The sequence below is a fragment of the Arvicola amphibius genome, chromosome 10 (genome assembly GCF_903992535.2).
Source record: "Arvicola amphibius chromosome 10, mArvAmp1.2, whole genome shotgun sequence".
NCBI classification, from domain to species: Eukaryota; Metazoa; Chordata; class Mammalia; order Rodentia; family Cricetidae; genus Arvicola; species Arvicola amphibius.
This window is the reverse complement of record NC_052056.1, coordinates 58,859,664-58,874,456: the sequence shown is the minus strand read 5'-3', so window position 1 is coordinate 58,874,456 and position 14,793 is coordinate 58,859,664. Positions and strand designations below refer to the sequence as shown.

The 14,793-nt window shown below is 41.7% G+C and overlaps 1 protein-coding gene across 1 annotated transcript in view; it reads left to right on the top strand.

Annotated features, from left to right (window-relative positions):
• Window positions 1-14,793, top strand: part of Hacd2 (3-hydroxyacyl-CoA dehydratase 2) — a 95,543-nt gene that overhangs the window by 44,325 nt on the left and 36,425 nt on the right. Inside the window, exon 4 of the mRNA XM_038345262.2 lies at window positions 10,889-10,977. Within this exon, the coding sequence (XP_038201190.1) occupies window positions 10,889-10,977 (89 nt within the window). The remainder of the gene's footprint in view (window positions 1-10,888; window positions 10,978-14,793) is intronic.

Below are 14,793 nucleotides of genomic sequence, written 5' to 3'. Positions count from 1 at the left end.
TTGTGCTTTTGATTCCCACCTAAGAGTCCACCAAATTTCTTTGGTCAAAACTCAGTAGCATACGTGTGGTTGTGTAAACTGTATAGCAGTTGCTTTCTGGAGATGACTGGGTACTCCAGCCTCAAGAGGCATGGTCACCTTTCTGCTTTCTGGGAGATGAACAGAGAATGGCCCACTCACTGTCTGTCCAGAGTAGAATACGTCATCATAGTCAAGCCCAGAGGTATCAGTCTCTCTGCCGTCTGCTCTGCCTGCTCCCTGACTTCACACGTCTTTCTCCAGTCTTCATTTCTCTTGCGCTGTCATTAACCTGTATGCTTGGAGAAAGTATTGAAGGAATTTCTGTGTTAAGATTACAATTGGTTTACATTCAGAATTATCTTTTTGTTAGTGCTAAAAGTTTAATTTGAGTTAAGAATATTACTTTTAATTTTGAAATTTAAGTCATGTTCCTTATAAGGAATTACGGTAATGTGGGAAACTACAAAGAGTCTAGAATCAGAGTAGGGTTAGAGATCCAGCTCTGTGGCAGACACCTGACAAGTGTATACCAAGGGCCTTCGAGGAGTTTGCTTTTTGTTTTTGTGTAGCCTCTGTGTAGTCTCTACTGGCCTGGAACTCACTAGGTACACAGGCTGTCCTTGAACTCACAGAACCTTTTTACTCTGTGTGTGTGCATGTGTTTGTGTCCGTGTGTCCATCCCTGGATCTGTCCCCCAGTACTGGTAGGAAAAGGAAAGAAAATTATTCTGAATTTTACCAGTAAATCTTCATTAACTTTAGATAATATTCCAAAGAGCATTCTTTTCTCACATGGTAACATGGGGCAGGGAGTTAGTTGATAAATGGAATATTGAACATGGATAGCCTAAGCTCTTATCCCACCAGAAGCTTACTAGAGCGCCCCTTTAAGGAAGACTTCTGTGTTGTTTTCATCTAATACAGTGGCTGCCCCTTAAGCAACTATGTTCTAATCAGCAGCTGCAACCCGCAGCTACCAGCAGCAGTTTGGCCGCAAGGGCCGCATCTGGCAGGAATTCTGTTCCCTCACACATCGGCTCTCTCAAAGCCACCAAGGGAAATTTTATCTAGATCTCTACCCCTCTATAAAACTCAGCATTCAAAGGTTGAAGTGAAATTCTGCTTGCTCAGAGAGACTCAATAGCAAGTATTAACCTTCTCTCCTTGCTTGTGTCTCCCAAAAACCCACAGTCCTTCTGCTCAGCTCTCACTTTAAACACTGCTCCACATGGTTCCTTGTAGTGATGAGACTAGCAGGCCTGCTTTTCATCCCACCCTGATCCCACATGGCTAGCTTCACACCCGAAATAACAACACACAAACTGTATTCATTTAAACACTGCCTGGCCCATTAGCTCTAGCCTTTTACTGGCTAACTCTCATATCTTGCTTAACCCATTTCTAATAAACTGTGTAGCACCACAAGGTGGTGGCTTACCGGGAAAGATTCAGCATGTCTGACCTGGTAACTGGCTTCATGGCGTCTGACTCAGAGAGGAAAGGCATGGCGTCTGACTAACTTCCCTTCTTCCCAGCATTCTGTTCCATCTACTCCACCTATCTAAATCCTGCCCTATCAAAAAGCCAAGGCAGTTTCTTTATTAACCAATGAGAGTCCTCCATCAGTTCCTCCCCACCACTTCCTGGCAGCTAGTTGCTGACTCCGCCTCCTAACCACAGATAAATGTATCAATTCTTTGCATTGTAAACAAAAGCAGTAGGAAGAAATATAACACACCTTAGAATATTCCACAACACTTCTGAGTTCTCTATTTTGATTTACTTCACTTGGATGGATTCCGATAGCTTGTGTGTCCTCAAGAAGCTTACGTTGAGTCAGCATTGTATGCCAGGTTCTTTCCTGTTGTAATGATGTCTTCTTAACATTTGCTACTATGCAGAATATCTTGGGTAGGTATACTACTCTTAAATACACTTGCCCGTTCTCTTTGGTTGCTGCTGATGGTGGGTGGTATTTAACATTAGTACTTATGATTTGGTATGCAGGTACCTGGTGGGGAGGCTCTGTGGTTTGGTTTCATTTGCCAGCATCTAGCTTATTCTCTGGCACTGACTGCCTTTTGTACCTAACATTGGTTCCGGTGTCCTTGACCTTGCTCGTTGGCTCCTCCCCTGTTGTCACTATTCTACTCTGTTCCCATCCCTGCCTTGCCTTTTCAGTATTTAACCTCCAGCCTTGTCTTGCTCATCTGTGGCCAGTCTACCAGCCCCTCTAACCCAGCCTACCTGAGGGCTGCTCTGGGCAGGAGGATTTCCAGGACTTCTCCACCCTGCAGGACTTAATGACTCAGTAAATCCTCATTTCTATATAAATAGGCAACTGGTTGCCAGATTACCTATATACAGTTTACACACACAGAGTGTATCTTTTATTTGCTAAATGCTCCACGAGTTCATTGCCCTTTCAACAAAATTCCTTCATTATTTCTCAAATTACACCCATGCCTAGCTAAGGGATTGTGTTGCTGACAGTAGTGTCCTTCTTTCCTTCTCTCCTTCCCTCCCTCCCTTCCTCCTTCCCTCTTTCCTTCCTTGCTTTCTTTGTTTTGTTTTAAGATATCTCACTATTTTCTCTGGCTGTCCTGAAACTAGCACTGTAGACCAGGCTGACCTCGAACTCACAGAAATTTGCCTGCCTCTGCCTCCAAGTGGAATTAAACCAAACGTGATGGCAACTTTCTTTACCTGTGATGCGATCATACCATTCTGTCACTTATGAATGCCAAGCACCTTCATTGCCTTCAGAGAGAAGTCCTCAGTATGAGAGCTGTTTTAAAGAGTGTTCCCAACATGCCGTGTTTAAGCTCACACAGAACTTTGTCTTCTACAGTTGGGATCCTACCAAGGGAACAGAACCTGGCACAGAATAGGTATTCCAGAAATAGTTGTTAAATAAAATGACAGTAGGTGCCAGCAAATCTTTATTGAATAAATTTTAATCTGGAGTTTACTAATAAGATTGCAGAATCCCTGACTCCTGAAAATAACAAAAACATCTGCAGTTGACTTCAACATGCCATACATTGTGTTCCAACAAGGGCCACAGCACAGGGGGACCAGTACAGAAGCAGAAAAAAAAAGGGCATCTAGTGGGCCTCTTCTGTCTGTACTCTGATTGCCTGGGATTTATGCTTCAGGTTTAGTTTAAAGCTTTCTGGGTACCAGGGTGACTGAGTTATACAGTTCTTACCATTAGGGAAGGAGCAAACATAAAGTCTAAAGCAGGTTTCCCATCTGGAGCTTTATGGAAGGGTTACAGAGAGTTAGGGCAAGCATCGCACTGTGCAACATCCCTCCAGAAAAGAGCATGGGGTTGACAGTTTCTTATGAAGTGCATCTGATAACCACAAGCCTCACTCTGAGACAGATGTTTCAGAGATAAGATGTGTGTCTTCTGCTGTTTGTGTAGCTGGAACCTAAGGCTGACTTGGAGCTCCCCGGCATTCAGCCAGTCCTCCTTACAGAAAGGCCCTTCTTGCTTGTGTTCTGGATGTAAACTAGTCCCACCAGTGTGATTGCTCACTGTCTCATCAACAGTCAGTAAAGCGATGAGTTTGACAGAATTTCCCAAGTCTCCTGCAATCACCCAACTCGCCTCCCTCCCCGCCTTTGACATGCATTCCAGCTTTCTGGACCACCAAGTTGATCCTCCTCATCTGAAAAACAGCTGCAGCAGAAATTATCTCTGTCTTTTATCATCAACAAAAGGCTGTAATGTCAAGTTCAAAGAGAACTCAAATTCCCCAAACTCCAAAAAGCAGTGCATATATCCAGAAGTGACAGTCTTGGCTCTTCTCAAGCAGGACTATAGAAGGATCTCTGGCAGTTAGATAAAATCCAGCATTCCTCAGGAACTTGTGAAATGGGTTTTCTCTTCACCAAGAGGAGTCCTTCTCCTTGTCTCTGGAGAAGGGACTTATGGCTCCCCAGTGACATACCATCATATCAAAGTCCATGCTAGTCTCCAGGCCTGTGGTGCCTGTTCACCAGTACCCATCATACATAAAGCCCATGCTGGCATCCTGGAACACACACTCTTACACCCTGCCCACTTCTACCCTAAACGGCTCCGGCTCACAGATTTCCCTCCCAGCAACTTATTCTCCGTATTATAACCCAACCATTCTCTCTATTCTCCTGCTCGCTGTTTCTATTCCTGCTTCCCTAACCCTGGCTATGTCCAGTCTGTGTGTCTTTCTATCTACTCTGGACACATCTAGATGCCTCTGGATGTTCTCTCTGTCTTATTCGCAATAGAAACCTCCCCCACCCCATGGAGGAGCCATCCAGCACTTTCTTTTTTCTTTTTTTTTTTTTTGGTTTTTCGAGACAGGGTTTCTCTGTGGCTTTGGCGCCTGTCCTGGAACTAGCTCTTGTAGACCAGGCTGGTCTCGAACTCACAGAGATCCGCCTGCCTCTGCCTCCCAAGTGCTGGGATTAAAGGCGTGCGCCACCACCGCCCGGCCAGCACTTTCTTTACTACACCCCCTTACATACAGTTTTTGCGTTAGCTTGGCACAAGCTTGTGTTGGGAACCTCAATTGAGAGGGTACCCCTACCAGACTGGCCTACGGGCAAGCCTAGGGCATTTTATTGATTGATGATTAGATGTAGGAGGATGTCACTATAGGCAGTGCCACACCTGGGCTGTGGTCCTTGGTACTGTAAGAAAACAGGCTCAGCAAGCCATGGGGAGCAATTCCAGTTAGCAGCACTCCTCCATGACCTCTGATTCAACTCCTGGTTCCATGTTCTTTCCCTGACTTCTCTGGATGATGGATACAAGTAAGATGAAATAAACCCTTTCCTCCTCCAGTTGCTTTTGGTCATGGTGTTTTATCACAGCAATAGAAACCCTAAGCTATTGCTGGCATTTTTCTGTTATTAAGACAGAGTTTTAATATGTTAGCCCAGGCTAGCCTTAGACTTAAAATCCTTATGCATTAGCCTCCCAGTCCTGGAACTTCAGACATGCACCACTGTGCCTTGCTCCTTCTGGCATATTTTGTTAGATGGTTTCTTGTGTTGTTGTTGTTGTTGTTGTTATTCAGTGCTGGGGTTGAGCATTGGGCCGTATGAGTGTTGTCCAAGTGCTCAGCCACCGAGCTCCATCCCCAGGACCCCCCACCGCCGGCATTTCAGCTGTCCTAGAGGAGCAGGCATTTTGAGAGTGTGCTTAGATCAGGGCCTCAACTGCTGTTTGCTGGGTGTCCTGTTGGGGTGAGTTGCAACCGCACTGAGCTGGAATGAAGAATAAGTGTAGGGAAATGGTAGAACCAGGCCCCTGGCTACACGTGCAGGAGTGCCTAAAAGCAGGGCCAGTCGCCAAACTAGAAAACATTAATAAGCTTTTTATTTCTGAATAAGATTTAAATTTGTTGCCAAAGGCATACATTCTTGGATATTGCTGATTAGGAATTCAAATTGATAACAAACTGTTTGGAAAGTAATTTGGCAATGTGTTTTCAGGGCCTTAAAGCCGTTCTTACCATTTGACTTAGTACTTGTACTCTTGAGAAACTACCCCAAGAAAAGAGTCCTTGAACAAATCCATGCTCAAAAATTCTAAGTTATTTATAGTATTTTATTCCTTCTCTTAACTATAGCAAGGAATTTGAGGTAATTTAAATGTCTGATAAAAGGAGAATGGATAAATATATTCACTTAAAGGAATAGTATCACTCAAGATATTTTGAAGGGTGTCAGAGAAATATGTAAGGGAAGACAGTACAAAGAGCACAAGCATTAGAATTCAGATGTCTCTTTAAATATGCTCAGAGGGCTTTCAAGGGTACTTAGCCTACCAGTAAAGTACATTCTGCGTAAGCCTGAGTTCAGTGACCTGGTTCCATCCCTGGAACTCACATGAATGTCATGGCACACACATCACATCATACCATACATATACAATAATAATAAATACATTTTTAAAGGTAAAGGAAAAGAATAAATCATTGTTTTGGATTTCAAATTTTGTTTCTAAGGAAAACTTCCTGATATTTTTTAATTTAGCAGTTTTTTAAAAGAAAGCAAATATCAATACTCTTATTACCTAGAAAAGTGTACTTTATGGTAAAGAAGGGGTGATTAAGAATCTCTTGTTGGGCTGGGCATGGTGGCGTGTGCCTCAATCTCAACAGGCAAATCTCTGTGAGTTTAGAGCCAGCCTGGTCTACATAGTGAGTTCCAGGACAGCCAGGGCTACGTAATAAGACCCTGTCTCTAAAAACACAAGAATTCCTTGTTAGAGAGTGAAGAGATGCTTAGCAGTTAAGAACACTTGTTCTTGCAGAAGGCCAGGATTCAGTTCCCAGCTCACCACCATCCATACTCCAGTTCCAGGGCATCCACCCTCTTCTCACTACCTCAGACACCAGGCACACCTGTGGTGCACATACAAGAGATGTGCAGGCAAAACATTCATATACATAAAATAAATAAAATATACTTAAAATATAAAAGACTCCCTTGTGGGCATGGGTTGTAGAATGCTTGCCTCACTGCACAAGTCCCAGATCCCATTGCCTGGGTAGGAAGGGTTCTAGTGCTCAGCTGAGTTCCACTGTCCTTCTACTCTCTATTTAAAGCCACACGTCTGAGCATCCTGATTTTGGCCTCAGATTATTAGAAAGCTACGCCACTATTACAGATGAGTAAATTAATATTTGGATTATTACAGTATCTTACATGATTTGATTAATGTAAGTCAGTTTCCCAGTGCTCCATTCTTGCTGGTGAGTGAGATCAAATCAGTTTTGAGCTTACAGCTCTGAAGTCCGGACTCTGAAGCTCACCAAAACACAACAGCATCCTGGAGCATTGGGAGAGACAGCAGCAGCTCAGTGGCCAGCACACTGTTTAATGGACAAGGAAGATGGGCAAAAATTAGGGCAAAACCATAGTTTTTTGTAATAAACTGGTCTTTAGGTCGGAGCAGGAGGAAAAGGAGCAGCTAGAAACGTTCATCTTTTCTTAAGCAACAAATACTTGCTGCTCATAAAAATCTAATTCTCCAGCTCTTTTGTAAAACTTACTCAAAGTGTTAGCTAAATGTTTGATTTGCTAATTAGTTTCTTTAGCTGTGTTACATAATTATGTAACCAGGCTTTGCACTTCACTCATATTATTTTTAATAATATCTCTTTATTCAGATATAATCCACCCATTTAGAGTGTAAAATGAGTTGTGCAACCATTACCACAGTCAATTTTAGAACATTTTCATTACCCCAAAAGGAAATCCATTAACAGTAACTTCCGATTTCCCCCCAAACTCCAGATAACCACATATGTAGTTTCATATAAATTTGTATGGCCTTTTGCCCTTGATTTCTTATAATTCAGTATAGTATCGTGAAGTTTCATCAGTATTGTGGCATATATCAGTGCTTCATTACTTTTTACATTTGTTTCATTTTTAATATATTTTTAACTATTTGAGAAAAATTCAAATATGTATATCTTTATTTTTATTCTATTTTCAGTTTTTATTTATGTGTGTGGATGTTTCATTTGCCTGTGTGTCTGTGTATCACTTGCGTCTCTGGTGCCCACAAAAACCAGAAGAGGGTATTGGATTCCTGGAACTGGTGTTACAGACAGCTGTGAGCTGGCATATGGGGTCTTGGAATGGAACCTGGGTCCTCTAGAGGAGCAACCAGGGCTTTTAATTTCTGAGCCATCTCTCCAGCCCCATGTTTTTATTAATCTTTATCTTCAATAGTATACCACCTTTTGTTTACCCATTTACCTGTTGACAGACACTTATTCTCAGTTCATATACACATATACACCACTATGAATATACATAAACAAATTTTTGTGGAAACAGATTTTGTGCACTCACACGTGTGTGTGTGTGTGTGTGTGTGTGTGCACATGTGCATGCCCGAATATAACTCAGTGTTTAATACTCTGAGGCACTGACAACTGTCCGAGTGGCTGTACTGTTTCACAGTCCAAACAGCAATGCTGTGCTGGCTGGTGTGAAGTCTGTCTCATTCGATCTGTGTCTCCTGGTGACTAATGATGTTCAGTGGCTTTTCAATTCCTTTCAACTATTTTTTTTAATTCGGTTATTTTTTTCATTATGGAATTGTAAAAGTTTCTCATTTGTCAGATAAGATTGCAGATCTTTTCCCGGCTATGGTGTGTTAGCCGTCCATCACTGTGATTGAAGGGTTATCCTGGCTCACCCTTTTATTCCATGGACTGTAAAGCAGCATCACGGCAGAGGTAGCATGGGACAAAGGGAGCTATTTCTCTGATGATGGCAGAATGCAGGAAAAATGCAAAAACCAAGAAAAGATCCAAAGACAATAGGCCTTCTCTCAGGACATGCCCCAGTCACCCATGTCCTTCAGGTAGAGCCTACCTCCTGAAGTCTTTCTCCTGTCAAGGAACTCATCAGTGAATTAGCCCATTGTTGAGGTCAGGGCACTTTTAGCGGCATATAGCTTCATGGTTCAGCCACTTCCCCAAAGCTCATCTCTGAACATTGTTAAACTGGGCACCAAACCTCATATCCAAACTGGAACAGAGCTCTGTTCACTTGCTATTCGGTATCCTTTGAAGCACACGGCGTTTGGATTTTATGAGCCAAATATATTTTTTTCCTAGTGCCATATCTCATAAACTATTATGTGATTCAAACCTTCAAGATTTGTACCTGTTTTCTACTGAGTTTTAGGGTTTCAGCCCTGTAGGTGGTGTATGGGTGTGTGTGGTGAGTGGGTGTATCTGTGTCTGTGTGTTCATTCGCGCATGAATGGCAAGGACTCAAACCCCCAGGGCCTGATAGGGAAGTGCTCTGACACTGAGTTGAACCCCAGCCTTGAGTTAATTTCTTTGGTTTTTTTTAAATATGTGTGTGTGTCAGTGTGTGTCTGTCACATGTGTGTGGGTGCCCAAGGAGGCCAGAGAGATGTCAGGTTCCCTAGAGCTGAACTTACTGGGCATCCCACCCAACATGGAGGCTGAGACAAACTGGAGGAGCAGGAGGCATTCTTAACCATTTTGCCATCTTAGCTCCCGAGTCAGGTTTTGTGTAAGTCCTTTGTTTTCACCTGGGAGTACCCAACTGCACCAGTTTGTTGAAAATAAAATCATTTTTCTATCAAATTGTCTTTGATGCTTACTGAAAATCAAGTGAGTGTAAAGGTGAAGATTCTTGTCTGAACTCAATATGTATTCCATTTACCTGTCTATCTCTGCATTTGCAGTTTCTGCTATTCATTCTACATGCCTCTATATGCCAAACATTGTGTTTGACATTCCCATGATACTTGCTTTAAGGAGCAAATTCTCCCTCTTTGAAGCCTGTGTTTCTTTTTAAAAATCCATTTTTTTAGGATGATTTAGCATCCCTTAAATAGATGTAAAGTGATTTCCTGTTGTAGCCAGCTTGTGGTGACAATTGTAGCTCCATCTGACTCGTACATGGTCTTTGAAAGTTTGTCCTGCTGTATAAATGTTCAAAGACTGTATTTTAGGGAGCTTGAAGAGTTGAAATGGTACAGGATAGCCAGTGAGTGTGCTGAAGAATAGAGATGGCATAGGGTACAGATGGTCCACTGGCTGTGCTGAAGATAAGGTTGGTTTTAAAGGAGACAGATACTGACTGCGATGAAGGCTCCTGGAAGGTGCCAAATGTCCCATGTTCAATCTCAGGGGTCTAGCAAGTGAGAATAGGCATTGGCAGTAGTGAGGTCAGAGGGAATCAGAAGGGCTGCTGGCTTTCAAATCTCATTTTAAAAGCAGTTCCATGCTAGTTTAACATCACAAAGAGAATGTTTCCAAATGATGGCTTATTTGGGGGTTTTAATAAGGTAAGAATTCTCCAGGCAGTGGTGGTGTGCGTCTTTAATCCCAGCACTCAGAGGCAGTTGGGTCTGGATTTCTGTCAGTTCAAGGCCAACCTGGTCTACAAGAGCTAGTTTCAGGATAGGCTTCAAAGCTACAGAGAAACCCTGTCTCGAAAAACAAAACAAAACAACAACAACAAAGGGGCAAGAATGCTACATGTTGTAGGGGTTGTGGTTATAGCATTTGAAGTCAAAGAAGTATAAACTTAGTAGAATTTGATGATTGCTTAAAATAAAGATGTTCCCATGTTATAAACAGTGTATTGAGATGATAATTAGACTTATGCTTGCAGTGAACAAGGTGAGAAAAATTGTTTTAAGATAAGCTTTGATTTTTTTTTTTTTTTTTTTTTTTTTTTTGGTTTTTCGAGACAGGGTTTCTCTGCAACTTTTTTAGAGCCTGGCCTGGAACTAGCTCTTGTAGACCAGGCTGGCCTTGAACTCACAGAGATCCGCCTGCCTCTGCCTCCCGAGTGCTGGGATTAAAGGCGTGCGCCACCATCGCCCGGCAAGCTTTGATTTTTGCTAGTCTTGTTGGACAAATATTTAAGTTTTATATCCAGGAACTTTCAGCATTCGTTAGACGTAAGTAGGACTGATTTCCTGCCCATAGTTGCTTAGTCATCATGAAAGCCATATTAGAAAATGAACCATCAGGGTCCTTATTTAATGGTCGGGTGGTGGTTTTGTTTTGTCTGTAAGTATTAAAAATATTGTATTTGGTCACCGACTCTGAAGGCTTAAGAAAGGTAGCCATCCAGCTTCCTCAGTTGTCATGAACAATGTTACTGCTTGGGGCAGGGAAATTTTTTCAGTGATATTGCCAGACTTAATCTATAGCCACATAGTAGGTGTCAGTTGCTGTAGATGGTGTTGACTATAGACATTTAAATTTGAAAGTTTTGGAAAACATATTATGTGATAAAACATATTGTGTGATTTTTTTAAAAGTACATTAATTTACACATCCTAAATTTCTTCCAGGAATTGTGCCATCTTCTGTTGTCCTGACTTCTTTCCAGGTGATGTCAAGAGTTTTCCTAATATGGGCAGTAACACATAGTGTCAAAGAGGTGAGTAAAGGGAATATCAGCAGTGAGCTCTTCATGTACGTGTTTGTTTTGGCTGAAGACAGAACTCAGATCATTTCAGAATTACCAAGTTAAAGTTCATGTATACTGCTATAGATAGGTCAAAAGTGAAAAACATAATCCCAGTCTTCACTGTTGCTCAGGAGAGAGCTGAACCAGCATTGAAGACCTGGAGTCTCAGTTCCCATGGAGGTTGGGTGTGCATATTCTCAGCAGCTCAGTTGTTTGCCTCGGTGTCTGTCTGTATCCAGCTCATTGGCTTCTGCATCATTTGGAGAGGATGGGGAACACTTCTGTTTTTGTGGTACCAAGAGAAGCAAACTTGTTTCCAGCCCACTAGTCTGGGCTAATGGCATTTCTACATGTGCCAGGTGGCTCATGTAGGTCCAGGAACCCTCACCACCAGAACTGGGAGAAAACCATCATTCCCTCAGGTGTGAATCCCTAGGCAAACATTGGTTTGTTTCACGTTGTTTTGAGGAGGATTCTGCTGTTCCAGTGACAGGTTTGTTTTTTTATCTATTGTTACCTGGAGTTAGAGTATTGGCAGGTACAAAGACTTATCTTTGGCGTACAATCTCTACAGCCTGTTAGCATCACCATGGGATTCCCTGAGTTTCTAGCAATTGCTTATCTATCTTTTAACTTGAATCTTGTGTATTCTTTGTTCTTTATTCTGAAATTCTGTCAAAACTTTAGTGACGGTCATAATCTCTTTTGACAGTCTCATTTGCATTTCAGCTAAGGAGGCTTTTTTTTCTAACTCTTTTAAAATTGACCCACATGATATACAGGTAAAAATGTACATAGCTAATGAAGTCTTAACCAAGGTTTAAACAGCTTGGATTAATAAACTATCATTTTCTTATATTCACATGGAATTAGCAGATCCATGGACTTTATTTATTAATCTCTCATTCTTTCAAGATCTATCTATACTTACTATGCAGGAAGCATGCAAAATAATTGTGTACCTACTTTTAGTAACCACAGTTTTTTTTTCTAGTTTTTTTTTTTTTTTTTTCGAGACAGGGTTTCTCTGCAGCTTTTTTTAGAGCCTGTCCTGGAACTAGCTCTTGTAGACCAGGCTGGCCTCGAACTCACAGAGATCCGCCTGCCTCTGCCTCCCGAGTGCTGGGATTAAAGGCGTGCGCCACCACCGCCCGGCTAGTAACCACAGTTTTAAAAGTTGTAAAAGGAAATTAAATTCTAGTATAAATACAACCCTCTGTTCTCATTTGTAATTGTCACAGAGTTAGGGAAGTTGTGTTACTTATAATACCATGTAATGTCTTCATTTAGAGTTCTTTTTTTTTGTTTGTTTTGTTTTCAAGACAGTGTTTCTCTATAGCTTTGGAACTGGCTCTATAGGCCAGGCTGGCCTTGAATTTACAGAGATCCACCTGTCTCTGCCTCCTGAGTGCTGGGATTAAAGGTGTGTGCAACCACCGCCTGGCTCATTTAGAGTTTTTTTACACACTTTTTTCTTTAGTTTTTTGTTTCTTTTTTTGTTTGTTTGTTTATTTTGTTTTGTTTTTTGAGACAGGGTTTCACTATGTAGCCCTGGCTATCCTAGAACTCGCTCTGTAGACCAGGCTGGCCTCGAACTGAGAGATCCACCTGCCTTTGCCTCCCAAGTGCTGGGATTAAAGGCATGAGCCACTATTGCCCGGCCACGTATTTTTAATGTATATTTCTTCCTCTTACATTTTTTGTATACTACACTGTATAGTACACTATATATTTATACAATATATATTTATACTATAATTTTTTTCATTGTAACCAATAACTCCTAATTTTATTTGCCAATATTTTCAAATAACCTAAAGTATTTCCTAGTTGCAATTCAATTGTATTATTCCCCAGTGCTATGGGTTGAACCCAGGGCCTCATGCGTGTTAGACAAGCATTCTCCCACTCAGCCACGTCCCCAGTCCTCTTTTTCACATTTTTATTTTGAGGTAGCATCTCACTAAGTCACTCATGTCACCCTTGAATTCTTTTGTCCCACATAGACCTTAATTTACTGTGATCCTAGGGCTAAGCCTCCAGAGCAGTTAGAATTACATGCCTGTACCACCAAGCCTAGCTGCTTACTTACACCTTAAACAGATGATTATGTGGATTCAGTAATGAGATGCAGTACGTGGAGCCAAAATATTGTCCAATGAAGACTGTTCAGTCACTTTGCAAATACAGTCCGATATTGATTATCCAGGTGTTAATGCTTTAGCTGTCTCTGTGACCACTCTTCTGCTTATTTAACATGGTTGCCAAAGCAGGTGGACAAGCTCCCAAAAATACTTGCAGCTCAAATAAAGCAATTCCATTAGATTCCCAGATTACCTAAACAGACCATCGAAACACATTGTCTAAAAGCGATTAGATTTCTTTGTAGATTATGGGTGCTAGACTTGGCCATCAGCTCTGGTAACCACACTGCCTGCCAGATGTGCAGACTTGACATTTAGCAGGTGGTTCCAAATATAATATCACATTTGAGTGTTACTGGATATACTCATTACATACAGGTACTCATAGCTGTTTCTCTGCAGCCCAAGGGATCCAATTTCTGCTAACGTTAACCTGCCAGTTTCTGAAGACCTAGTGTAGCGAATTTCACCGTCTTCTTGTCGCCTCTGTATCCTTGTGTTTCAGGATCCTTTGTTTAGTGCACTCTATTGATTACTTGACTTATTCTTTTCTTGAATAAATAGAATTCAGCGTTTTTGCTGACCCAGGATTTTATTTCTTTGCTCTAGACAGAACTACTCATTCGTCATTTTGTTGATTCCAGTACACACACACACACACACACACACACACACACCAGTTACCTGACAGCTAAATTGAAAAACCTTTTACTGTGTTTTCAGGGGCCAGGCTGTTTGCTATCTCTTATCTGTTCTTAAGCCCCGTGTCTTAACCAAATGCTATTTTTTTTCTGTCTTGAGGTTTCTTAGAAATTGTAATTCCATTTGTTGTGTCCAACATTGCATATGACTTCCCTTCCATTTCCTGAAGCATCTGAAAAGTAGCTGTATTTGTCTTATCCAGCCTGTGCTGTAACCGTGGGAACCGCATAAATACTGTATCAGTTTCCATATTTCTCAGTTTCTTTGTCATAGTCTTCCCTAAAGGGGACAGCAAGTCATCCACTTGCTGAAAAGTTACATTCTCTGTGGGTTTGATTCTTACTCTGCCTGCGGTGCTAATTCCTCTTATGTTTTTGTTGTTGTGTTGTTTTGTTTTGTTTTTCAAGACAGGATTCTCTGTGTAGCCCTGGCTGTCCTGGAACTCACTCATTAGACTAGGCTGGCCTCAAACTCGCAGAGATCTGTCTGCCTCTGCCTCCTTGGTGCTGGGATTAAAGGTGTTTTGTTTTTGTTTTTTTCCTGTAATTTTGTAATGTGCTGAGGTCGAAATCATAAACCTTTCAAGATCTGACTTTTATGTTGAAGTGTACTCCTTCCTTCTCTCCTTCCCTTCCCTTCCTTCCTTTTAAAAAAAGTGGGCTCTTATGCAGCCCAGGCTTGCCTCAGAGTTAACTCTTTAGAATCTTGATCCTCGGGGCTGGAGAAATGGCTCAGAGGTTAAGAGCATTGCCTGCTCTTCCAAAGGTCCTGAGTTCAATTCCCAGCAACCACATGGTGGCTCACAACCATCTGTAATGAGGTCTGGTGCCCTCTTCTGGCCAGCAGGCATACACACAGACAGAATATTGTATCCATAATAAATAAATAAATATTAAAAAAAAAAAAAAAAGAATCTTGATCCTCCTGCTTCCCGTCCCAT